General features: G+C 51.9%; 1 protein-coding gene across 3 annotated transcripts; it reads left to right on the top strand.

Annotated features, from left to right (window-relative positions):
* The first annotated feature begins 48 nt into the window (after nucleotides 1-48).
* On the top strand, nucleotides 49-24651 carry Vangl2 (VANGL planar cell polarity protein 2). 3 transcript variants are annotated; one of them, XM_032915446.1, is made up of 9 exons: nucleotides 49-337; nucleotides 5059-5168; nucleotides 14594-14856; nucleotides 14984-15104; nucleotides 17959-18566; nucleotides 19391-19527; nucleotides 19982-20117; nucleotides 21426-21657; nucleotides 22515-24651. In XM_032915446.1, the coding sequence occupies exons 3-9, from the start codon at nucleotides 14786-14788 to the stop codon at nucleotides 22773-22775; spliced, it is 1566 nt and encodes a 521-aa protein (XP_032771337.1). In that variant the 5' UTR covers nucleotides 49-337; nucleotides 5059-5168; nucleotides 14594-14785; the 3' UTR covers nucleotides 22776-24651. The 3 variants fall into 3 exon arrangements, with proteins under 3 accessions (XP_032771337.1, XP_032771339.1, XP_032771338.1); XM_032915447.1 differs by lacking the exon at nucleotides 49-337 and adding an exon at nucleotides 673-750; XM_032915448.1 differs by lacking the exon at nucleotides 5059-5168.
* The last annotated feature ends 582 nt before the right edge of the window (nucleotides 24652-25233 follow it).

Raw genomic sequence — 25233 nt, 5'->3', positions numbered from 1 at the left:
CTTCTGGTCCCCTCCCCCTCTGGTCCCCTCCCCCTCCGCCGCCGGCTCCAGATCTGATTCCTGATCCCCGATTGCTTGGTCCTGGGTCCCGCCATGGGAGCCTGAGCGCCCTGCAGTTCCCCCGGCCCCCTGTCCCCGGGGCCTCGAGGGGGAAACAGCCGAGTGGTCTGGGACGGAGCCGGGGTGAGCCACCTCAAGAGCCCCCCTCGTCAACCCCCATCGCCCGCGCTGCCGGTTCTGGAGCGCGGAGTTCGGAACGACCCGGTGCGCTGCGGATACAAAGGCGCGGAGCGGAGCGGGGCGTGCGCCCAGTCCACCCGGCTGTTCGCAGCGGCGGGTGAGTGGCGGGCCGCGGGGGCGCAGGCAAAGTTTGCAAAAAAAAAAAAAAAAAAAAAAGAAAGAAAGAAAGCAACAGAAAAAAGAAGGAAACCATGCAAAAGACCAGGGAGCACCCGGCCCTGGAAAAAGCAGGGTGGCTTCTGGGGGAAGGGGGGCTTGAGGCAACCCCCTTCCGGTCTGTCCCCCACTGCACAGCGGAGTAACCCCAACTTTGGGGAGGGGAAGGGGCGCATGGGGAAGGGGCGGAGCCCAGGCCTCAAGAGCCGGGGACTTTCCTGGGCCGGGGGCCCCGGGGCGGGCGCCTGAACGATCCCAAGGGAACCCATTGAAGCCGGGAATTGGGAAGCGTGTGTTGGAGGTGGTGGGAGAGGCCGTGGAAGGATCGGAGGCTGGAGGTATTGGAAGCTGAAGGTATGTAGGGATGCATACACACCTTTGGAGTGTGGGGAGGAAGGGGCAGGTATGTGTTTAGGGTATAGAGTGGATCCCTGAGAGATAGCCCCGCACAGCAGTGTGTGTGTGTGTGTGTGTGTGTGTGTGTGTGTGTGTGTGTGTGTGTGTGTGTGTGTGTGTGTGTGTGTGTCCAAGGATGGGACTTGCAGCGATATTGGTGAATGTGTGTCCGGGGTGTGTGTGGGGAACCAACGACATCATATCTGTCCCTTGTCCTATTTACACATCGAAGGTCCTCAGCACTGCATTAGTGAGTTTTAAGGGTTGGTTGGGAGATCGGTATGCATGATTCTTTGTTTTTGTGTATATGTGTGCATACGCCTTGATGTGCTGCGTGTTCCTGCAGGTGGGCCCTGGGTTTGAATGTGTAGATCTCTCTCTCTCTCTCTCTCTCTCTCTCTCTCTGTGTGTGTGTGTGTGTGTGTGTGTGAGAGTGAGAGAGAGAGAGAGAGAGAGAGAGAGAGAGAGAGCTGACCACATCTGCTGTGTATTTGGGTATGTATTTGTGTGTATACTAAAGGGAAGGGGTGTGTGTGTGTGTGTGTGTGTGTGTGTGTGTGTGTGTGTGTGTGTGTGTGTGCGCTGAGAGGGGCTTATGGGAAAGAGGTGGACAGGTATTAGAGAAGGTGGGTTTATAAGAGCAGAATGGGTGGTAGGTATATATGTGGGTAGCTGTGTGTGCACATGTGTGGTGGGAAGGGGTGTGTGTGTGTGTGTGTGTGTGTGTGTGAGAGAGAGAGAGAATCTGTGCTCTTGTAACCTGTACTGATGGATAAATATGTACCTGTGTATTTTGAGTGTGTATTGGTGGTACCTCTTGTCTCTGCAGGCAGATTTTCTTGGCAAAAAGCCCACAGGGAAGGCTATCTGCAGGATTTGAATGGCCCTGCCTATGTCCAAGGGTAGTGTCTTCAATATGTGAGACCCTTGTGTGGATTGTGCATTGGGGGGAGGGGGGTAGTGAGTTGCCTCAGTTGATGCTTATTTAGGGAGATAGACTTTTCTGGAAGATGGTGTTTTGTGGGGAATGGAGAGGTGGAAGAGCCTTGTAGTCTTAAAGGAATTTTGGGATTTAGGAGTCAAGGACATAATAGTGGCCTTCTTCGCTGTCATAGGCTGGGCTTTAGTGCCCTCTGAGGCCATATGCTTGGCCTCTCTGACCCAGTTACTCTCTCTGAGGCCACGGCTGTTGTGGAAAGCCATCTTGAAGGTGGCTACTTCAGAGCCCTCCAACTCTGCCCTGACTCTCGGATCATGAGGGGTGTGGGCTGGAGGCTAGAAGAAGCATAGACCAAGGCACGAGACCTGGTAGGGGGCAGTAGGATGGAGAAAGTGACTTGGGGTGCTTCTCTGGGAGTTTCTGCAAGTGTGTCCGATTAGTTTATCCTGCAGTTTCTTTATTAGAAGCACACTCTGGATGGAGTGTCTGTGTGCGCGCGCACATGTGTGCGCTTGTGTGTGTGTGTGTGTGTGTGTGTGTGTGTGTGTGTGCATGTGTGCATGCATGTGTGTCTGAGAGTGTGCATGTGTATGTGTTTGTGTATGCATGTGTATGAAAATGTGAGTTGTGTGTGTATGAGTGTTTCTGCATGAATGTGTGTCTGTGTGTGTTGGAGTTGAGCTTTGGAGAGGGCAGATGTCCACTTGGTGGGGAAAGGGTGGTCTGTATTCACCATCGTGAGATTGGTTGGAAGTCAGACTCGGGAGTAGACATCTCTTTCTCTGAGAAGTAGCAGCTACCTCCTTTTCTCTTGGCCCTTGTTCATTCTCTTTTGGGGTGAAGGGAAGACTGGGGTGAGGGGATCATTTCCTCTGGGACACAAGCCTTCTTCCCAGCTGCATGTTCTTAACTCCTCCTTGCTGCCAGAGGTTAGTTAGGCGGAGTCTCTGGTTTTAACACAGGGGCTGGAGTTGCACATGCCCATTAGGGCCCTGGGTAATTGTAACTGGAATGCTGGTCTCTCATGTTGGTCTCGTGTGCAGTTGGAATGTTCCATCTTTAGCCCTCAGAGATCCCTACCCATCCTAAAGCCTGGGGAGAGGTTTAGACAACGTTGGAGTAGGAAGAGAAGGCTATGAAAAGGCTGCCCCTGGCCAGTGTTCCATTTCTTCAAACCAGACACCTATCAGATGGTTTTTCCCAGGGACTGCAAGGTGCCCCTGTCCAAGGCTTTCTGCATACCTTGTTTGCTCAGTGTATGCTCCCTACCAGTAGGAGTTGTCCTCCAAGGAGGAGGAATTGTGGTCAGACAATAGGAAGAGCCATTTCAAAGAGTGCTTCCAGACTGGGAACCAGTGGCCACACTGGCCCCTCCTTCTCTATTGTCTGGGTCCTGCTTTGTACTTTCTCGAACTCCCTCATGGGGCTGCCTTCTCTGGTGTCTTTCCTCTGCTCCCTGGAGGTCTTGAGGAGGAAGACCATCCCTTTTCCCTGGTCCTTCATTCCCTCTGAGGCTTAGGAACTCTACTTTTCTCCTTTGCTGGCTCCTACACTATGAGGCCCAAAGGAAGAGTTTCACTTAGTGCTAAGAGCTGTATGACCTCATGCTTCATTCCTCAGCCTCCTGGGCTTTTTAAGACACCATCCTCCAAGCCCACACTGACCCCCATCCACAAGGAATCCTAAGTCCCCAGCCTGCACTGAGACCTCTCTCCTTTGATGACAGTTTGCTCTGAACTTCTAGCTTCGCTGCATCCCAGTTCTGTGACCCGAGACGAAACGGCTAACTTTTGGAAGCCTCACCTGTACATGCGGTTGGTGACAGGTCCCACCTCATAGGTTTATGACGACCCAGTGAAATAACCTGGGAAGAATGTGTTCTTCAGTGTCCGGCACAGGGGAACTGACTTAGTAAATCCTGGCTGTTGTGGCTTGGATTTTGATCCACAGATGTAGTAGGTAAGGGATGGAGGTCTGGGCAGTAGGGCAGCGGAGTGAGGCTGTATGTTGTGCTGTCGTTTGGCAGACCACATTCAGCACGGTCCACTCTCTGCCAGGCGCTGTGTGAAACCCGGGGGTTGGAGTGGGGAAGAGACACTGTTCACAGGGGAAACACGCTTGGACATGTCGATCCCCGGAACCCCTAGTTCCGTACGGAGGTGTATTCTGGAGGCCTTTGCGGCAGAGTTTGGTTCTGAGGTGCAGTATTGGGCAAGGTTCCTGAAGGAGATGTGTTGGCCACTGTTAAAAGTTAACACGCAATGAACTTCTTTTGAGAGAATGGGGCTTGGCGCGCACACAATACGATCCGACCATCTCTGTGTAGTTGTGGAACATTTTCACTAGCTCCGAAAAGAACTGGGGACATGTTAAACCGTTGTTTCCGGTGCCCTCTTGTTTAGCCCTTGGCTACCCTCAACCTACCTTCTGTCTCCATGGAGTTTACCTGTTCTGGCTTTTTCCTTTACACTTCATCATTTTATGTCTGGCTTCCTCTTCTCAGAATGTTTGCAAGGCTCAGTCATATGTATTATGTATGTACACACGCATGTACACACGTACATACTTATGCATGTACATTATATATTCACAGCATATGTGGTGCTTCTTATGGCTTAGTGATACTGTCTACTACTCGGATATTCCTTGGCTGTTCCCATTTATTATTTATTTATCTGTTTATTTGTCCATTTATTTATTTATTTTGAGGCAAGGTTTTGCTTTTGATCTTGGGCTGGCCTGGAAATCGCTGTGTAGACCAGATTGGCCTGGAACTTGTAGAGACCTGCCTGCCTCTCTGGCTCCTGAGGGCAGGTATTAAAGTCCTGCTCCATGATGCCTGGCCGTCCCTAACCATTTTTAAAGGAGAGGAAGGCAGGGAGGGAGCTGAGGGGCTTGTTTGGTTGAGACTGAGCATGCGTGAGGGCGTCTGTGGGGTGTGGGGTACTGCTGGATCTTGAAGTACAAAGTGGAGATGTGGCCTCAGTCTCCCTAGCTGTAAAACAAGGTTAATGATCCCTTCCCTTCCCCTTCCTTCAACTTCCCCTCCCTTCCCTTCCCTTCCCTTCCCTTCCCTTCCCTTCCCGTTCCTTCCCTTTCCTGTTCTGTGGTATTTTGTGGTGGAGGTGTAGGCATCAAGGAGAGGAGAGGCTGGGATATATTGTCAGATGATTATTTTCTTTTTTTTTTTTTTTTTGGTTCTTTTTTTTTTGAGCTGGGGACCGAACCAGGGCCTTGCGCTTCCTAGGCAAGCGCTCTACCACTGAGCTAAATCCCCAACCCCTATTATTTTCTTTAACCCACTCTTTCCTCCTCTTTCCTGCCAGCTCCCACCTGGGTGCTTCTACTCTGATCCCTGTGCGATTCATCTTCCTGCTTTGCCTCTGATCAACCTCCTCTCTCTCTGAGTTGACCCGAAACCTCTCAGACTCTACAGGTGGGTAACCCTGTTCTCCATGTGGTTTGATAGCAGATGTGCAGACGGACTCTGTCCGCTTTGACAGCGTATGTGTAGATGGACTCTCTCTATCCTCTTTGGCCTTTGACAGCCCTTCGTCGCGTTCTCCGTGGTGATCTGGCTAGGACTGCAGTGCCAGGCAGGACCTTCACATCTCTTCTCTCCCCCACCCTCCTGCTTAGTGCAGAGTGGGAGGCAGAGGCTTCTACGGTGGGGCCCTTTGGAAATGAGCTGTTGCAGTGCCAACCTTATGCCCCTGGCAAGGTTGGTAATTACAGACAAGACAGCTGGGGGTGGGTTTGGGAAAAGCAAGCTTGGAATCCGCAGTGCTGGAGTTATCCTGGTAATCAGGGTGGGGCCCTGAGAGGGGAGAGGGGCAGTGTCTGGGGGCTGGGGTGGGGTAGGAGGCTTGGAGCCTCCTTCCCTGCCCATCGATGAATAGCTAGGATGAGAGACTGGAAAAGAGTGGGAAGCCATTGGGTCCTAGGCCTGACCTCACTGAGGAAGAGGGAGGAGGAGAGAGAGAAGCTGGGGGATCAAAGAGTCCCTGAGACAGGGGATGAATCTGTCTTCGATTAGTTCCTGGCCCACGCCCCTGTTGGGGAGGGGCCATCTCTGCATCCAAAGATGGTTCTTCCTTGTGAGAGGAATCTACTTTTCATAATGAGACAAGAAGGAAAGGAAGCGGAAGGCTTGGCTGCACAGTACCTAAACGCTGGGAGACCCACACTGTACCATCGGTTTTACAAAACAGTTTATTAGTTTGTATTTCTTATGTCCATTGGTGTTTGGCCTGCATGTATGTCTGTGAGAGGGTGTTAGTTTCCCTGGAACAAGAGTTGCAGGGAGTTATGAGCTGCCATGTGGGTGCTGGGTATTGAACTTGTGTCCTCTTGAAAGAGCAGCCAGTGCTGTTAACCGCTGAGCCATCTCTCTGGCCCTGAGCATCAGTGTTTAACCTATCCATCTATTTGTCTATTTACCTCAATACTTTTTCCTTCCTTCCTTCCCTTCCTTCCTTCCTTCCTTTCTCTTTTGTTTTTGTTTTTTGAGGCAGGGTCTCACTGTGTGGCCCTGACTGGCCTGAAACTTCCTTTGCAGACCAGATTGGCCTCACACTCAGAGATCTGCTTGTCTCTGCCTCTCAAGTGCTGGGATCACAGAGGCCTGTGGCCATCCCGCCTGTGCCTCATTGAGTGCTTTCTGTGTTTCAGCTTCTGCGATTTACTGGATACATTATTGTTCCCATTTTACAGACAGGAAAACAAGCTTAGAGAAGGCAAGAAAGTCTTCAGAGGTGGTGTAGCTCCTTACTGCTGTTCTTGCTCTCTGTGATTTCTTTGCTCTTTGGGCTTCCTTTTCCCAAAGTCCCTTTGTCTTTCCATGATGCCATCCCTGTTCTGATTGCTCAGTGTTGGCTTTAATCTCGAATGTGGCTAATCCCTCGTCCCCCTCGGAAAGCTGACACAAGTCTATATAGCCTGACGGGGAGAGACCTCTAAGGATGAGAACCCGTGCGTTCTTGTGGAGGAGCTCCTCGTGTCTAAGCCACTGCAGGGCTCCTGTGGGAGCTGAAGTTCTTCCTTCCTGGGTGGAGTAGGAGCCTCACTCAGCAGAGACTTAAGCTCACCACCCTAACTCGGGGAGTCTTTGTGGAGAGGGACCCGGCCATCACTGTTGTGGAGAGGGACCTGCAGTCGTGTGGTTTTTCTCCCAGTCATAACTGTAGGACTTCAAGTTCTACTCTTGCCAGCGCCTGGCAATTCCCAACCTGGACAGAGGTTTGCAAATGTGGGATCTGGCTTTTTAGGGTGAGGGAGGAGGTCAGACAGAAACAGGCGCTGAGCCCGAGGTCTGATGTGGTAACTCAAAGACCAGCCAAGTGTGAACAGAAACACGTATCTTGTCACCTGCTCTACTCCAGGAATGGAAGTGGCGCCTGGAAGGATGGGGGAGTTGCTAATCTTCAGAAAGAGTGAGAAGCTCGGGTGAGGGAGGCGGGTGTTGTCAGGAGGGTGGAGGCTGATTGCAACTCTCTTGGCCCTCTCTGTGTTCCTCGATATGAGTGGCCCTGGGCTGAGGTAGGTGGAGGAGGTTTTATGGAGAAACCCAGCCCTCCCCCCCCCCAACACACACACACACACACACACACACACACACACACACACACACACCCCACACACTGGTCTCACACCTTGAGGCTCACTCTACTGCTTCCCCATACAATCCTGCCTTCACCCACAATGTCCCATATGTCTTCCTTCCACACACTCTTTCCCCAAGTCTCAGCTCTCCTGGTCCACATTGGCAGCCTGAGGCTGGCTGACTTCCCCTTCCTAAATAACTTCCTGCCTTGAGGCAAGGAATGGGCGAGCAGACTTTGAGGTCTCTTAGGTCCAGGGACAGTTGAGGCCTACTTAGGACTGAAAGACAGGGTGGCATTTTGTTGGACTGGGTGTGTAGGAAGTAGGCCTGTGGGTCAGTCAGCACAGCTCACGTACTTCCTATTGCCCTTCTCCTATCTTCCGGCTTAGTCCTTCCACACCTCACCTGGTACGTGGGGGAGGGGCCCCCTCTGCCACAGCCTGGGAGACAGCAGCTCAAACCCCTGTGGGTGGGGGAAATTAAATAGAGCATCCTGGCATTTCAGTCCTGGTTGCCTCTGTGTCCTCTCTCTCTCCCTATAGCCTCAGCCTGGGAAAGATGCCAAAGGGAATATTCATCCCTCAACATCCTGCCCATGATTGACCAGGGATTGGTCTCAGGGATGGGAAACTAGGGGATGGGATGCTGTGGGGTGGGTGTGCTTGTGTTTGTGAGCATATGTGTGAGTGCTGGATTTGGGGGCAGGGAATCGAGAGCTGCATGGGGGTAGGGGTGCCAGAGAGAGAACAGGTCTCTACAGAACCTGCCTGGCCAGGGTGGGTGGAGCTGGGTGAGGCAGGCAGGAACCATTCCAGGTTTCAGAAGGGGAACTAGGGTGTGTGTGCGCATGCGTGTGCGTGTGTGTGTGTGTGTGTGTGTGTGTGTGTGTGTGTGTGTGTGTTTCAGTGTCTGGATGTGGAGGGTACCCTCTCCACTACCTGCTTTACATGAGGGAAGTTACAGAAGGTGGGAAGGGGTGGGGCTCTGCTCTCTAGCTCTTTCTCAGTCAGTATCAGGTGCCCTGGCAGGAGCCTATCTGTGGACTCTTCCCTGCTACTCTGCCCCTCCCCTGCTAGGAGAAGGATCCTGCCCCAACCCTGGGGCTGTGAGGATGGTGAGCTCATGTCTGGCCCTCCTAGGAGAGTGCTTGGTTAGCAGTACGGGGGTGGGGCTGCTGGTGCCAGCTCCTGGGCACCTAGTCCTGCAGCCTTCCCACTGGGCTCCCTGAGATCCTGCCTTCTTCGCTCTCACAAGAGTCACTGGGTTTTTCTGGGGGTATATGAGTGAGTCCGGGAGCCCATGTTAAGGATTAGGGTGGTTGTGGTCCTTGTTCATTCTATACCTTGATTCTTTCTCTGATAGGAAGGATCTAGTGTGAGCGTCTTGGGGTGGAGGCTCGTCCGTGTCCAAGGCTGGATGGAGACGAATGGAGTGTGAAAGTTCTTTGGAGCGGTGACAGGTTGGGTACAGAAACTGTCCATTCTGCAGGTGGATCCTTTGGTATTGGGCTTAGGACTGCCTGCTGCCTGGCCTCTGACCCTGTGTCACTGGGGGAAGGCGCCGGGCAGGAATCATCAAGTCTTCCCCTCTCCTCAGCATCTTATAGTGTTGTCTGATAAAAGAACCAGAGCCAGAGGGAGGCTTGCAGAATCTGCTTACCCTTTAGGAGATCCCCTCCAACCCAAGTGCTAGCAAGGTTTTCCCACCAGAGAGAGGCTAGAATGAGCTGTGGTGGAAGTAGTGACCACTGACCAGCCATTTACTGCCCTTCTGGGCCTTACTTTATTATCTGTAAAACTTGATTGGTTTTATGGCTGAGTCACCATTCCGCTAGTGATTGCATCTGCTGAGAACTGGGTGGGTCAGTGCACTGTCCCCCAGTGAGGGAGAGAGAGGGCAGAAGCAGAGAGCTCCAAGTTAGGTGTCTGTATTTTAACTCAGATCGAAAGCCTTGAGAGTCTCTGTTATTGCCTGACAGGGCCACCTGTTTGGACTCATCTTTGAAACTCTGAGGATAGCATGGTGTCCGCAAACCTTTGAACCTTTGTTCTGGGCAGATAGTTAAGTTACCCCTACCCCCAAAGTAGGCCCTCCCTGCTTGAGGGTGCAACTTGGGAGTCATTTACCTACCATGGGTCATGGTGCAGAAGGGCGGCCAAGCCAGATTCGGTTAAGACCCCGATTCTTGTGTAGGAATCAGAGAGGTGGTAACAGATGAACGCCTCCTCCGGAGAGCTCCGAAGGAGTAACTGTCCAGGCAGGACTACCCTTCCTCATCCCCAGCTGAGAAGGGGAAATGGGGCCTACCAGAGACAGACCCCAGTCAGAGCAGAACTTTTAGCTTCTTTTCCACTTTCCCAGGCTCATCTTCTTTCTGGCCAGGTACTTGCACCTCACAGGCCTACTTCCAGCCCTGTCACACATTGGTGGAGAAGAAGGGTTAGCCTCTTTTGAGGTGTGCACTTGTGATTCACTCCTCCCTTCCCTCTCTCCCCTGGCTTCTGCTTTTTCTTAGATACCCTCATTCTGTTCTTCCTCATGCCTCCATCCCTGGTCTGAGGACCTGAACTGTACTTCAGGCCTAGAGCAGTGGCAAAAGGACACAGTGACCACACACACACACACACGCACACACACACACACACACACACACACACACACACACACACACCACACGTACATGCACATATATACACACACGTACACACACACACTTACACATACACACAAACACACACATATTCACACAAACATGTGCATGCATGCACACGTGCATGCACACGCACACACACATTCACATTCACACACACATACACACACATGCACAGAAGCACACATTCACATGGGCACCACACACACACACACACACACACACACACACACATGCACATGGGCACAACACACACAAACATACACACACACACACACACACACACACACACACACACAGAGCACTTGACTGTCCACTCAGCTGAGGAAGAGTCAGTTGGTCCTGGTCTGTGTTTACCCTGCACCCCTACCTACCCATGTACCCTGCACCCCAGGGCCTTGCTGTCTCTGCCTCTTGCCAGGTTTTCGGTTTATATTTTCTTGAGGCCTCCAATTGTTTCCATGAAGAAACCCGATCCCAAGCGCAGACAAAAGCTGGGGCTGCCAGAGGAGAAACCCCATTCTCTCCCCCTCTGTCCCATTCTCCCACCTCTATAACCTTTCTCGCTTTGGATGCTGGGTATGGGTTCCAGGACCTGGCTGCCATCACCTAGGCAACAGGGGGCTTTGGTTGCTATGGTGATCAATGTGGGAGAAGCTGGGCAGCCGGGACAAAAGCCCCCACATTCCCCTCAGCCCTCCTCCCAATTCCCTTGGGATGTCACTGAGACACATTCCATTAATTTTAGTTCTGAAAGGCCTTTGGAGGGGAGAAGGGTCTCCTTTTTGTGTGGGGCTCTCTCTGCTCCCCCCTTTCTCTTTGGCCTCCTTTTAACCCCAGATAATCCATGGCTGGTTTGAGCAGGGGACTCAGTGCCTGTGTTTGTGTCTTGAGGAGTGGGGGGCGAGTTGAAAAACAGTGGGGCACATTGGCTTTTTACAGCCTCTGCCCCTCAGCTGGGCGCAGCTCAGCCCTGTGCCAAGTCCAGACTTCTGTCTCCTCACCGCTCTGACATTTCTACTTGTTGATCTCATCCACTGATCCCCTCCTCCACTTTGTTTCCTGGGAACTCTGCCCACCCGAGAGACCCTCCAAACCTGATTCTTGAGACTGATTCAGAAAGGGGAACTTCTGTCCATCTCTTTACCTGCTTTTCATCCCTTCCCAATGCTGGGATTAGCTCCCTTGGGTACCCAGAGGGACAGCAGACAAAGGCTTCAGAAGTTGTGGTCCTTTGGGACCCCTCTGTTCGGTGGCTGAGGGAGGAGCATGTTTTGCTGCATTTTGGGCAGCCTTCTGTGTGCCAGGGCTGCGGGGTCTGTCTTTGGCTGGGGAGGAAAGTAGGGGGCTCCAGGCTAAGTAGCTCAGAACAGAGTTGAAAGATGACTGGCACCTTGTGTGGCTTGAAGTTTATCTGCAGGGGAAACAGTAGCTTCACCTCACTTCTGGGTGTGTTTGAAGTAGTAGGCTGGGGTGTGTGCGCTCCAGAGTTCTTTATTTAGTCCCACGATTTATTTATACCGCCGCCTTCCCTAGTTTCAGAGGAAGTGGTTGGGGACTGGAGTTTGAGAGCTTATTAATTGCTTAACTATCAGTAGCTACACAGTCTGTGAAAGCGTTTCTTTCATCCCGGTGTTTCTTGCAGCTATCCCATGAAGGGGGTATCTTCCCCCACCTCTTGTTTCACCAAAAGGCCCACCAGCCCATAAGCACGGGGAGGGTTAGTAGCTTGCCCACAGTCGCGAATCTCAGCCATGGAGAGCCAGGTTTTAAACCTTCTCTTTGTGTAAATCTCAGTCTCCTTTTGCTGTTGACTCTGAGATGGGGTGCAGGTATTTGGGGTGAAGACGAGGAAGGAGTGGGTTCCAGTGTCTGGGTCTCATCCGTATCCCTTCTATGTCCTTTTACTTCATCATCCCTTCCGTGATCCGTTGGTCTTTACCTCCTGGCAAAGCTCAGTCTTTACGGGCAGGGCTAGAAGGACCAGGTGGGAACCACATCAAAAGTGGCACAGCTGTAAGGTCATAACCGTTCGGAGCAGGAGTGAACCAGTAGAGTGGGTTCTCCGGGGGAAGGGTAGAGGAAGCCCAACATGTAATTTGTAGACAGAGGGGTGAGCACGGGCTGGGCCCTGTTTGTGGCCTTGTTTTAGAGAGGTTCAGGTTTGTTGGAGTATATCTGTCCCGGAAGCATGTGTGTATCACGTGGGGCTTTGATGTGGGGGATATCGAAATCACTGGCTCCCGGATTGTCTCCACATAACTCTGTCAGGAGGAGAGATGAGTAGATTTCACATCGATTCTTATCTCCCGGCAATGGCACTCAGTTAGATGGGCGTATTCGTTTACTCGGTGGGTATCAGTTACTGCTACCCACTGGAGGGGAGATGGATACAATTATGTATCACCCCTTCTGCCCATCCCCCTCCCCCCCAAGTCCGAGGGATGGAAAGTCGTTGGAGAAGAGGTATCACCACAAAGCAAGTTTGTTTCAGTGCGTTAACATCCGGAACTTCCCAGCAGGGTTGGACCCGGCTGTGTTTATTCCTTTCGGAAACTCCACTTGTCTTATTGGCTGTCTTGAGACTTCGCTCTACTGGCCCCTTGGCTTCCTTCTCAGTCTCTCTGCTTGCTCTTCTTGTCCTCCTGGATACGTGCAGTTTGGAGATCTTGCGTCCCTTCTCCTGAGCTCAGTGCAGCATCTCTGCATGTTGACCGTACCTTCCGCTCAAACTCCAGCTCCTTGGATGCGCAACTGCCCATTTCTCACAAAACTGCCGTGAGCTTTGTGCGTGGGGAACAGCGTACTCTCAGCGGCGTACTCAGCCCTTTCCCGCAAGCTTGCTCTTCCTCCCCGCACATGCTCCCGCATAAACGCTGTCCTCCCAAACTTGCTTCTTTTAATTCTCTGCCTTCCCAGAGCTCAGCGTCTTTTCCTCCCTTGCTCAGGGTAGGTTTATTTTTTTATTTGTTTTTATTTTTATTATTTAAATTACATTTTACTTACTTATTTTGTGTGCTTGACTGGGTGTTTTTGGTGTGCCTTCCTCCCACCCCCCATCTCCCATGAGGTCTAGTTGGTTCTGCAACTCCATTTCTTATGTCTTCCTTGGTTTTAGTGGCCAAGTCCTCCTGCTGTGGTGGGAAACTGATCGATCAGTTTCTGCTTTTTCTTCTTTCCAAAGAAAATCGGCACAGTTCAATAGGCTTCCTGATAACCTGCAAATAAAACCGGAACTCTCTGCGTGGCTCCTACAGCTTCTGATATCCTCCCATTCTGAGCTGTGTGGCTTGTTGTTTCTTTTTTTTTTCTTTTTAAAGATTTATTTATTTATTATATATGAGTACACTGTAGCTGGCTTCAGACACACCAGAAGAGGGCATCAGATTCCATTACGGATAGTTGTGAGCCACCGTGTGGTTGCTGGGATTTGAACTCAGGACCTCTGGAAGAGCAGTCAGTGCTCTTATCCACTGAGCCATCTCTCCAGCCGTGGCTTGTTGTTTCTTAACTGCATGGAACCATTTCTCGACTCTGCCTTCCATGGTGTGTCATTCCCTCCCTTTCTTGGGTTTCTTTCTTCCTTTCTTGGGCATGGTGAGGTGTCATTTTTCCCAAGTTTCTAGGCATTCAGTTGTATCTCCACAGGGCTGGGGATGTAGTTAGCTCAGAGGTAGGGTGCTTGCTTAGTATACAGGCTTCAATCCCCGATACATTTGTCCGTTGCTGGGTAACCTCGTGTTCTTTTCCTTCCCTCCCACCGAAGTGGCTGCTTGTATTTATTGGCTTGGCTGTTAGTGTGCATCCCCCCTCCCCCCGACCTTATACTCAGTTACACCACAATATCCAGGACGTAGCAAAGGATATGGTTCAGTGTACGGGAGTTAGAGAGATTTGTTTGATCAGAGAGTGGAGACAGGAGGTGCTCAGGCATGGGGACCACTTGAGTTAGTGTTGCCAGCATCAGAGAAGATGACCTTGGTCGCTAGAGTAGCTGGGGCATCTGTGAGAGTTGGGGCTGGGCTCCGAAGGCTAATTGATGGGTGGCTCTTGAAAAACCACGCTGTATAGATGGAAGCTGCCGGGCAGCCCTGAGTAGAGATAGGCTTCGGTCTTTCTGTCATGCTTGCCCAGGGGTTTTTGGAAGATGCCTCTTTGTGTTTTTTACTCTGCCATGCTGCCACTCTCTACCTCCATTCACCCGTCGAGAGAGAGAGAGAGAGAGAGAGAGAGAGAGAGAGATTGTGCTCACAAGCTTGTGCACACACATGTGTGTCTGAGTCTGTCTTCCTGACTGAGAACAGGAAAGCAGTGTTTTGATTCTTCCCAGTGGGGCACCCAAGTTGTTTTATTCTGGGTGTCCTTGTTGCCCTTGGAGCCTGTGCTAGCATCTTTCCCAGCCTGGAATACTGTGGGTGGAGGGTCTTTCTAGCTGACAAAGCCGGAGGGGCTGAACCTATTGGGCAGAACAGGGACCAGGAATGAGGTATTCTCACGGAGTGGCTGGGCTCACCTGAGATTCTGGTGGCGTTCGGAGATGTTTTTCCCCTCGTGTCCTGACCTATGGGAAGCCTGAGCTACGCTCTGAGCAGTTACTTTATCTTCTCAGGGAGCTGTCGCTTGAATTTCTCCGAGATAAGCCCACTCGTCCAGCAAAATAGAGTCCCTCAGGGTGACAGTTGACTTCCTAAAGGTGCCTCTTGGCCTGAAGAAGCCTGTGCTGAAGGAGGTGGCTGTGGGGCCCCCCAAGAGGCCCCAGCCCGCGGCCCTGGAGCGCTACAAGGCACGGCGTTCAGACGCCATGGACACCGAGTCCCAGTACTCGGGCTATTCCTACAAGTCGGGCCACTCCCGCAGCTCCAGAAAGCACAGGTGGGTACAGCTGGGGTGGATCTGGCTGGAGAGGTGGTCTGTGCTGAGGTGGAGGGATAGGGGCTACTGAAGGAACTTTGAATCCCTTCTTGACCTTTGCTTCTGTTTCTCTGGCTTCCTGTTGCAGGGACCGCCGGGACCGACACCGCTCTAAGAGCCGGGATGGGAGTCGTGGAGATAAATCAGTGACGATCCAGGCTCCGGGAGAGCCCCTGCTGGACAATGAGTCCACGAGGGGGGATGAGCGGGTGAGCATTGGGGATAAAGTGGTTTAGGTCAGACATTTTCTGATCATCTGGGGCAGGTGGAGTCTCCTGGGCAAGTGTAGATGATGGATGGATGGATAGATAGATAGATAGATAGATAGGACACACCCAAGATCAAGAACAGTATCTTTTTGTTTATTTTTGAGACAGGATCACCTTATCTACCTTTTTGATGGAGACAAGGTCTCACAGTGTAGCCCTAGATATCATTGAACTCACAGAGCTCTGCCTGTTCCTGCTTCCCGAGTGCTGGATTTAAAGGTGTTGGCCACTATGCCTGGCCCCCAGACTGATTTTAAAAACAGAGTCCTCCTGTCTCTGAGTCTCAAATAAGGGGATTACAGGTGCGCTACTGTGCCTGTCCCTTTGTCTCATGTTCCAAGGTGAGATCTTGTTGCAGGGAATTCGGGGAATTTAGATGTTAGTGGAAACTCTTTTGTAGGTACTAGTTTCTACCTGATCTCCAGAGGCAGAGGTGGTTTAGCTGAGTAAGGAGAAATGTCCCTGCTCCTCCGAAGCTCCTGTCAGCCAGTCAGGTTGGTGCAGGCTGGAGTAGGAGGGCAGAGGTGGTGATAGGTAGGCCCCAGGTTCCCCTCGGGTCTCAGTTGTACGCCCTCTGCTGTTAGCTTGTGGAACAGCATCACCTAGCTCCTAGGGAAAAGAGATTGGAGAAGTCAGTCGAGCTAGGAGAGACAGAAGAGGGCAAGTTAGAGGGGGCACCTTGGAAAAGAATTCTCTAGGACAGAGTGAGTGGTTGTTTCTGTCCTAACTTCTGGTCCGTTGTACTCCCTGGATAGAGAGGACAATAGGCAAGACACAGTCCTGGAATTAAGGAGGGACAGGATTTGCGGTGACACTGAGATTGCCCAAGTCTTATTCCTGTTCTTCTTGGGAGTATCTTAGTAGCTTCTTGTTTCTGGGGGTCAGGGGTCTGTCTGACATTGGGAACTCTTTCCTTTCTGTACTATCAGGCCTCATGGATTTTTGAAGTGGCATTGGGGTATGATTAAGCTCACCTCCTGTTGGGTGGGGTTCCCTGCCTTGATCTTTGAGATGGTAGGCAGTGTATCTGGGGTCACTGGGTGAGGGTGTGGTTCCAGTCCCGCAGCTGACAGTGCTCAGCTCTTCTGCCTTCTATATTCAGATCAAGATTCTTTTCCCATCCTTGGGAGAGGAGATTCCTCAGCTCTCTAGCCGCTGGCCCTTCCAGGCTGCCTCCTGTCCTGCACCGTGTAGCTCATTTCTGTAGCTTGTATCCCCTGGGCTTTAGGGTAGGACCCCATACGTCCAGGCTGGAAGTGAACTGTGGGTCCTGAAAGTCCTTGTGGTCTTGGGACGTCTCTGTAGGATGCTCTCTAGCCACTGCAGAGAGACAGCTTTGAGCGGACCACACTCTGAAGAGCACCTGGGAGCACATCTGTCCGTGCTTATGTCCGCGGAGCCTGTACCATGGTTATTCAGATGGTCACCACGCAGAGCTGGCTTTATAGAGACCCTCGATGACCCCGAGTCTGCAGTGTGTGTCCCATACTCTATTTAGATCATTCACTCATCTTCCTGACCCCTCTTCTCCCTTAACAAGAACGGTAGCTCCTCATGGTTGGAGCATAGATGATTTTTTTTCTTTTTAAAAAGACAAGGTCTCATGTAGCTCCAGCTAGCCTTGATTTTCTAATGTAACTGAGGATGGCTTTGAACCTTTGACCTTTCTTCACCTCCCAAATGCTAGGATTACAGGGATATACCACTGCTCCTTGATTTTTTTTTTTTTTTTTCCTTTTTAAGACTGTCTTGATCTGTGGCCCAGGCTAAGTTTGATCGCCCATGCAGTCTTCCTGCTTCAGCCTCCTGTGTTCTGTGATCACAGTCACACATCACCTCACTTGGCTGGAATAGATGTCTGCTCCTGGCATTGCGACATGGCCTGCCCAAGTGACTTTGACTTCCCCGTCCTAGCCACTCTCCTTTTTCTTTTCTGCACGTGGATCCCCCAGCTCTCTCTTCAGGGTGCCTTGGTTCAGGAATCTCTGCCCTGAATATCTCTCTCTGGCTTTTGCTGAAACCATAGACTTCTGCAAAAGCCGGAAGAAGCTTAGGAGAGCCCATCTAGAACGTGAATGTTGGAGCAGTTCATGGGCATCTTATTTAAGTGCAGATCGTGGCTTAGTAAATAGGAGATGGGCTTGTGGGTTGGTCTTTCTCACATGCTCTCAGGTGATTTCCACACGGCTGGTCGGCTGGTCGGAAGAGTGCATTCTGACTGGCAGCCCCTAGAGATCGTTCAGTTCAGAGTTCCCAATCTCGACTGAACATTATAATCATCTCGGGAGCTTTTTTAAAAAAAAAGGTTGACAAGCAGATCTCACTTTGCATAATTGGTATGTTTTCCAAGCTCCCTGGGTAAGTCTACTGTGCACAGCTGGGGTTAAGAACCACAAATTCAGATGAGCTTTTTACATGTCACCCACTGCTGGGGGTGGGGTCAGCTCGGGTCCCGTCACTCTCTGGAAACTGTCTGTTTTGCCTGGCAGGCCTACCCTTGGGTCACTGTCACTGCCCGAGAAGCTCCCTTGGCAGTTGCCCCGTGCTCTGCTTCAAGGGTCATCGCCGAGGGTCCTCGCTGCACCTGCTGTATCTTACCCCTTGACCTCAGTGCAGCTCCCCGGGGACTTGGGTTTTTAGATGGCAATTTCTGCAGCGACAAGACAGGCACACAGTAAAGCTCAGTGACTTCTGATTGTATTATGTGTTGATTTCTTTCTCTCCGTCCCCTTTCCCACGTGCACCTCTGTCTTCTCTGCCTGTCTTCTCCTCTCCGTCCCCTCCCTGATTGTAGGATGACAACTGGGGAGAAACAACAACGGTGGTCACAGGCACTTCTGAGCACAGTATCTCCCATGATGACCTCACGCGCATCGCCAAGGACATGGAGGACAGTGTCCCGTTGGATTGTTCCCGCCACCTGGGCGTGGCGGTAGGGGCCATTTTGGCGCTGCTCTCTTTTCTCACCCCGCTGGCTTTCCTGTTGCTGCCTCCACTGCTGTGGCGGGAGGAGCTGGAGCCGTGTGGGACCGCCTGTGAGGGCCTCTTCATCTCCGTGGCCTTCAAGCTGCTCATCCTGCTGCTGGGCAGCTGGGCTCTGTTCTTCCGGCGGCCCAAGGCTTCACTGCCCCGAGTCTTCGTGTTACGAGCTCTGCTCATGGTGCTTGTCTTCCTGCTCGTTATCTCCTACTGGCTCTTCTACGGCGTGCGCATCTTGGACGCCCGGGAGCGCAGCTACCAGGGCGTGGTTCAGTTTGCCGTTTCGCTAGTGGATGCTTTACTCTTCGTGCACTATCTGGCCGTAGTTCTGCTGGAGCTGCGTCAGCTTCAGCCCCAGTTCACGCTCAAGGTCGTGCGATCCACAGATGGAGCGAGCCGCTTCTATAATGTCGGCCACCTCAGGTATGGGTGCGCGGCAGTAAAGTGGGACTTGCGTAGGACAAAGATGAGACCCGAAAAGGTTTGGCCGGGGGTGGGGGGTGGGGGGTGGGGTGGGGGATGGGAGGGGAGAGGGTGCGATGGGAGCGGGGCAGGGCAATAAGTGATGACGTAGAGGGGGCTGGGCGGAAGGGAATTTGCACACAGTAAGAGCTCAGTGGCAATTTCAACCTAACAACAAACAAGGTTATATGTAGGATTGTGGGTAAGATGTCAGTGGGAGTTGTGAACTGGCAGTGATAGGCAATTCAAAATCAGGACTCTCAGAGGAGGATGGGCCAAGAGGAAGATAGGTCAGAGGTATAAACAGAAGGTTTCGAGCCTTTTCTTGAGGCACGATTTTTTTTTTTTTTCTGAGTAGTCAGTAAAAGTTCCTGAGAGGAGCTAGCCAGAGGATGAACTGCTGGAGGGAGAGCTAGAAAGTCAGCTCCCACTAGGCTTGCGGGCAGGATGGTCCCCTCCATGTCCCCAAGTTATGCAGAGCGTCAGTGTACCTCCTGGGGTCCTGTCAGAAACCTTGGGAGAGTGTTGGAGGGGGATGAGGAGCCCTTTGACTGGGGGTTATTGACCCCCTGGCTTCAGCATGGCAGGAACTGAGTAGCAGACCCAGCCTTGGGAAGGGTGAGGGGCCTGGTAAGTATAGACCTCAGGCTTGAGCCAGGCTTCCTGGAAGCAGCTTGTCCCTGTCGTGTGTCCTCTCCAGCCCTGCCGACCTGCCCTGATGTGTCCCTTCCCCTGCGCCCCTTGTCTGTCCCTTCTCCCTCCCCCTCCTGCGGTCTCCCCAACAGCATCCAGCGAGTGGCAGTGTGGATCCTGGAGAAGTATTACCATGACTTCCCTGTCTACAACCCCGCCCTCCTCAACCTGCCCAAGTCCGTCCTGGCCAAGAAAGTGTCTGGCTTCAAGGTGTATTCTCTCGGAGAGGGTGAGCGGCCCTGCTCCTCCACCCCTCCCGGCCTCTTCCTAAGCAGGACTCCAAGCTACTTCCCTTGCCTTTTCCTTTCTCTGGCCTGTGTCCCAGCCCTCTCTGTTCTGTCATTCCCCTTGACCAGGTAGCTGGTCTTAGCTGCTATCCTTTTTATACTACGGCGTATCCCCTGGTTTAGCTCATGTGTCTGCTCATAGCCCCGGTCTCTACCCTTTGGCCCCGAGCTGCAAAACCTCCTGCCTCAGGAGGCATGTGTATACGCAGGACTCCTTCCCTATCGATGCCTTTCTGGTTGCTTTCCTGCAGTTTCTCCCAGAGGTGGCCAGGAGGGCTGGGATGGGGAGGCAGTGCTGGGTGGTGGGGACACATCCTCTGGCTGCGTCAGGCCATGTTTCCAGAGTGCAGAGGCTACACTCTTCCTGACCATGTCCTCTATCCTGGTCTCGTGCAGAAAACAGCACCAATAACTCCACGGGCCAGTCAAGGGCCGTGATTGCGGCAGCGGCACGGAGGCGCGACAACAGCCACAATGAGTACTACTACGAGGAAGCCGAACATGAGCGCAGAGTGCGCAAGCGCAGGGCCAGGTGGGTGCTGGCTGTGTGCGCCCAGCGTGAGGCGGGGGGACGCGTGAGGGAGGGAAAAAGCCAATAGAGTGGTCCATGTGGGATGTACTGGGGCGAGGAAGTCCAGGAGGCCCCCGGTCCCTGCTGGAAAGAGAACAGTGAAGATACAGGGTTTATATATTCATTTCCCAGTGCTTCCGTGACTGATGACCACAGACTCGGCAGCACGTTTATTATTGCTCTGTTCCGTGGGTCGGGTTCAGGCTTGCCGGATCGCCTGCCTGGACCTTGAAGGCTAAAATCTGTGCGCCTCTCACGTGAGCCTGGGCTGCTCTTCCAGGCTCCCTGGCTTTTGATGGAATCACTTGCTGCCGTGCACCCCCCATAGTTTTCAGCATGGTAGTTGGCTTGTTCTAACAGGAGCCGGCTCTGTCTGACTTTTGCCACCTACAGAGAAGACTGGTTTTCAGGCCCAGTAGGATATATTGGCCCAATAGGATATAACACCTCAGCTGTTGTCCCTCAGGTGTCCTCCATTTTGCTTTTTGAGATGGTATCTTTAGTGCTCTGGAGCTCATCAAGTAGGCTAGACTAAGCTGGCTGGGTTCCAGGTCCTGGGGACGTGCCTGCCTCTGCGTCCCTACTGTTGGGATTAAAAGAACGAGCCGTTATACTTGGATTTTTTGGGGTGGTGTGGGGAGAAGACAGGGTCTTAGTGTTAGCCCTGGCTGGCCTGGAACTTCCTATGTAGACCAGCCTGATCTGTGTATATCCTTCCACCTGAGTCAGGTGTCAGCACCCCTGTGCTATTGCGACTGAATAGAAATGCCTTGGCACCCTGCCAAACCTGATGACCCAAGTTCAAATCCCCAGAATGAACCGATATGTTGGAAAGGGAGAACGGACTCCTCTAAGCCACATAGAAGGCGTGTGCACGCCCCCACCCACATAAATAACACGCTACTGCCACCACTTCTACTAACGCCCTTTCCCTTTAGTCACATGTATTCATTTTTCACACAGTGTAGTGTAGTGTGGAGCCTTTTCCTAGGTCTCATGGGATACTCGGCCCTTCTGCAGCTTAGTTCCTGAGTGCCATTCTGGATTTGATGCTAGGCTTATGCACTGTAAGTCCCTAGCCTGATCCCACTCAGTACGACTGTTTCTTGCTGCTTGTGGCCTTCTCTGGGCACTTGGCTCCACATGGACTTCTGTTACTTCTGGGAGAGCACAGAGGCCTGATCTCACTCTGGCTGCAGCAGTCAGAGCCGGTGGGTAGAGGGTAGGATGAGCAGTGGGCACCTGGTCCAGATACTATCTGTCCCCCAGGCTGGTGGTGGCTGTGGAGGAGGCCTTCACGCACATTAAGCGGCTGCAGGAAGAGGAGCAGAAGAACCCCAGGGAGGTGATGGACCCCCGGGAAGCAGCCCAAGCCATCTTTGCATCCATGGCCCGTGCCATGCAGAAGTACCTTCGCACCACGAAACAGCAGCCTTACCACACCATGGAGAGCATCCTTCAGCACCTGGAGTTCTGCATCACCCACGACATGACACCCAAGGTAGGCAGGCCTGCTGTTCCCAGACCTTGCTTGTAATCTTTTGTATTCATGGCTCTTTCTCCTTCCTGTTCTTTGCCTCTTCTTGGGAATCTCTTTTCCTGTCCCCATCCCATCTATTTTGTCTCTGTGGAGCAGAGGAGGAGGCAAGGGCCGACTTCGGAACTATTGGGGGATTTCAGAGGCCCGTTTTCTCATTTTTAGCAGGCCCTAGGATTTCTACATCCAAGTCTTACAGCTTTACCTTCCTGACCCCTTCATCCCCAAAGGGAAGCTTTTACCTCTGCTTTTAGCTATTGGCTTTCCTCAGCCCAGTTGCCTGCTCCCTAGAATGGCTCTCGCGGAGGCTTCTTTGTTGAGTGGGTGATAGAGAGGCTGAGAGTGTATGTAGCTCAGTGGTATGGCAGGGCTGAGTTCTTGATTTCAGTTACGTGTGTGTGTGTGTGTGTGTGTGCACGCACACACACACACACACACACACACACAGTGTTGCACTTGAATCTTTGCTTAGCCCACTTCCCTCCTAGTGTAGACCTACATGGTTCTAGTCATGGCAACTGTATGGAAGGGAAGGAGGAGAGAAGGAAAAATGAGGTTCAGGTTACCCTGGGCACAGTTGGGCGAAGGATGGCGTGAGTTCTGATCCTGACTGGAGCTGTATCGCTTCGGTGCATGTCAGCATCCCCATGTATACGTGAAGCGTCTCTCCAGCTCTCTTCTGCGCTCACATTTGAAGAAACTAGTTCATGTGTACAGAATGAGCTCAGACACAGCCTAGCTATCTTAGAAAGCTGCGTCTCAGAAGATGAAGGGTGGATGGGTGGAAGAGATACCAAAACAGTATCTTTTCTCCTCCTCAGGCCTTCCTGGAGCGGTATCTGGCCGCTGGACCCACCATCCAGTACCACAAGGAACGTTGGCTGGCCAAGCAGTGGACATTGGTGAGCGAGGAGCCGGTGACCAATGGGCTTAAGGACGGCATTGTTTTCCTCTTAAAGCGCCAGGACTTCAGCTTGGTGGTGAGCACCAAGAAGGTGCCCTTCTTCAAACTCTCCGAGGAATTTGTGGATCCCAAGTCACATAAGTTTGTCATGCGGCTGCAGTCGGAGACCTCTGTGTGACTTTGCAGCAGCCCAGAGGGAGGGATGTGGGGGTTCCTGCGGAGTGGGAGGGGCTTGGTTCTCAGGCCCTGACACATTTCTGCCATCCTACTTCCTCTTGCTCTTGCTTTGTTTTGTGACTTTTTTGTTTTTTTTTTGTTTTTTTGTTTTTTACTTGAATTAACTTATCCTGTACCCAGTCTCCTCCCCTATTCCTCAGTTTCCCCATCTGGAAATCTGGAGAGAACACCTTGCTTTAACAATACCTGGGAACCATCCTGCCCCCTAATTTTGTATCACTCCAGGCCCTGCAGGAAACAGTGCCTAATAACTACCCTCAAACCCCTGTTCTTCCCCCCAAAATGTTCCCTGGATGGAAGCCCCTTCCAAACGTGTTCAGGGCCTTCCTGATTGTACCCTTGCCTCCTGAGCTCCAACTTATAAACGTATGTTCTTAGAGCCACGCTCTCTAGTGGCCCCTGATAGGGTTTCTCTTGAAGGCACAGCTCTGACCCCAGAGAACCATGGTGCCAAATTCCTGTGGGACAGCAGCTAACGCTGTCCCCCATCCTCACCCTTAGCCCCAAGTCTCTGGGCACAATGTACCTGTGACATAGTCCCAGAGGTAGGATTCTCCTTGTAGTCTTGCTCTACAGTGTTACAGCTGTAGTTCCTGGTGTACACACACACACACACACACACACACACACACACACACACAGAACAAGGGGAAGTGTGGTCTTGTACCCAGGAGTCTTTACTGCTGTTTCTGACTTGTATGGTCATGTGATCATAGGCAAATGGAGGTAGAACCTCTCTGACCACTTTACTAGGGCTGTGGGGAAGGTATACTGTGTCTTTCTTTCTTAGACAACTCCTGAGAGGAGGGCAGGATAGACCCTTGAGGTTGGAGAGACCCAATGTCACTGACCCCATCCCTCTGAACTCACCCCATCCTTCTGGGCTGTTCTTCCCTACCCTTACCCACGAAGGTTGCATGTTGACCTCTTAAGGACTCCATGACATGCAGACCCTGACCAACCTTGGGGTCGAAGACATTTTCTTTTTTGCACCAGCTACCCGAGTTCCTGCTGAATTCCAGCTCCAGAGACCTGTGGCCTAAACTCTTCTTATGGGGAGGGGCCAACAGCTCCTTCTCGTCCCCTGCCTTAAATCCAGTTCTTTGCCTCAGGGGTCTCTTTTCCATGGCCTTGCAGGGTCCCATCCTCTTCTTTCCCCGCCTCGCTTTCTGAGCTCTGTATCAGGGTGAGGGACCAGGATTACTGCCTTTTGTGGGTATTCTCTTCTCACCCCATTTTAACTAACATAGCCTTTGCAGCAAGTCTGAATCTTGTCAATTTAAAGCTCACTTTGAGCAGGATTCACTAACCCTCTAATGGATATCTCCAGAGTAAACTTGAGCCTATAAATCAGACACCTTTAAATTATTTTTTACTGCAAGGACTGGAAATCGGGAGTACCCATGTCCTTCCTTCTGGGATCCATGGGGATGACTGGCATGATGGCTGTGATGGAGAGACGCCCCTGTACCGCGTCTGTAAACAACTCTTAAAGCCCCTGCCCAGGCCCTTCACTTCCCTGGGAATTTCGCTGGTATTTGCTGTGCTAAGCACACCCGGAGATGGGGGTACCTCTGATCTCACCGTCAGGCTGTGGGATCCAAAGTGGGAGCCTACCCCCTCCCCCCCAGTTACTAAAGGGCTTGTCCATTAGGGGTGACTTTGTTCTCACAGGAATGGTCTTTGGAGCTGACTTATGAAGGGCCTCAAGGTTAGCTTAGGGCTGCGGTAGAGGTGCTGGATAAACTCCAGTGAGATGAATATGTCCTTGGGTAACGGGAAGGTATCTTTTCTTAAAAAAAAAAAAAAGAAAGAAAAAAATTGCGGGTTTGCGAGGAGCACTTTTGGTGCCGCGTAAATACCTCACTATCCTGGAAAGCAGGGCCTGGATAGTGATTGGGGTCATTGCCTTTGTGGGCAAGAACGGGTTTTGCTGTTGCTTTGAGTAGTGGGTGGGCGGGGTGGGCCGAAGGAATGGATTGGGGTCTTAGTTGATGCCCTGGGATAGGGGCACAGGAGTGTTTATTTTAAGAACCTGCCATGTTTTTTTAATCACTGTGATATTTCCATTCCTTTTTCCTAAAACAAAGAGAAGAAGTTCCCCTGACTCCCTGTCTAAGCACTAAGGGCTGTGACTTAAGAATGGTAGCGTTGTGCTCGCTTCGGCAGCACATATACTAAGAATGGTAGCGTTTGGTCCTTCGTGTCGGAACTGTGGTATCTTCGTCTACTTTGGTCGTTATTATTTTTTTAAATGTCAGGATGAATTGTCAAATGTATGACTCAGTGTGTGTGTGTGTGTGTGTGTGTGTGTGTGTGTGTGTGTGTGTGTGTGTGTGTGTGTGTGTGTGTGTATCTTTTGCTTCTCCAGAACGGGAAGTTGTCTTTATGCTGTGAAC

The sequence above is a fragment of the Rattus rattus genome, chromosome 10 (genome assembly GCF_011064425.1).
Source record: "Rattus rattus isolate New Zealand chromosome 10, Rrattus_CSIRO_v1, whole genome shotgun sequence".
Classification (NCBI taxonomy): Eukaryota; Metazoa; Chordata; class Mammalia; order Rodentia; family Muridae; genus Rattus; species Rattus rattus.
This window is presented reverse-complemented; position numbering and strand designations above follow the sequence as displayed.

Bases quoted from the DNA above. Each gene is read 5' to 3' on its own strand.
- Vangl2 (XM_032915448.1), top strand. From the start codon at position 14,786: ATGGACACCGAGTCCCAGTACTCGGGCTATTCCTACAAGTCGGGCCAC. The intron at 15,105-17,958 runs GTGAGCATTGGG...CCCTGATTGTAG, and splicing joins CCACGAGGGGGGATGAGCGG to GATGACAACTGGGGAGAAAC. The intron at 18,567-19,390 runs GTATGGGTGCGC...TCTCCCCAACAG, and splicing joins TATAATGTCGGCCACCTCAG to CATCCAGCGAGTGGCAGTGT.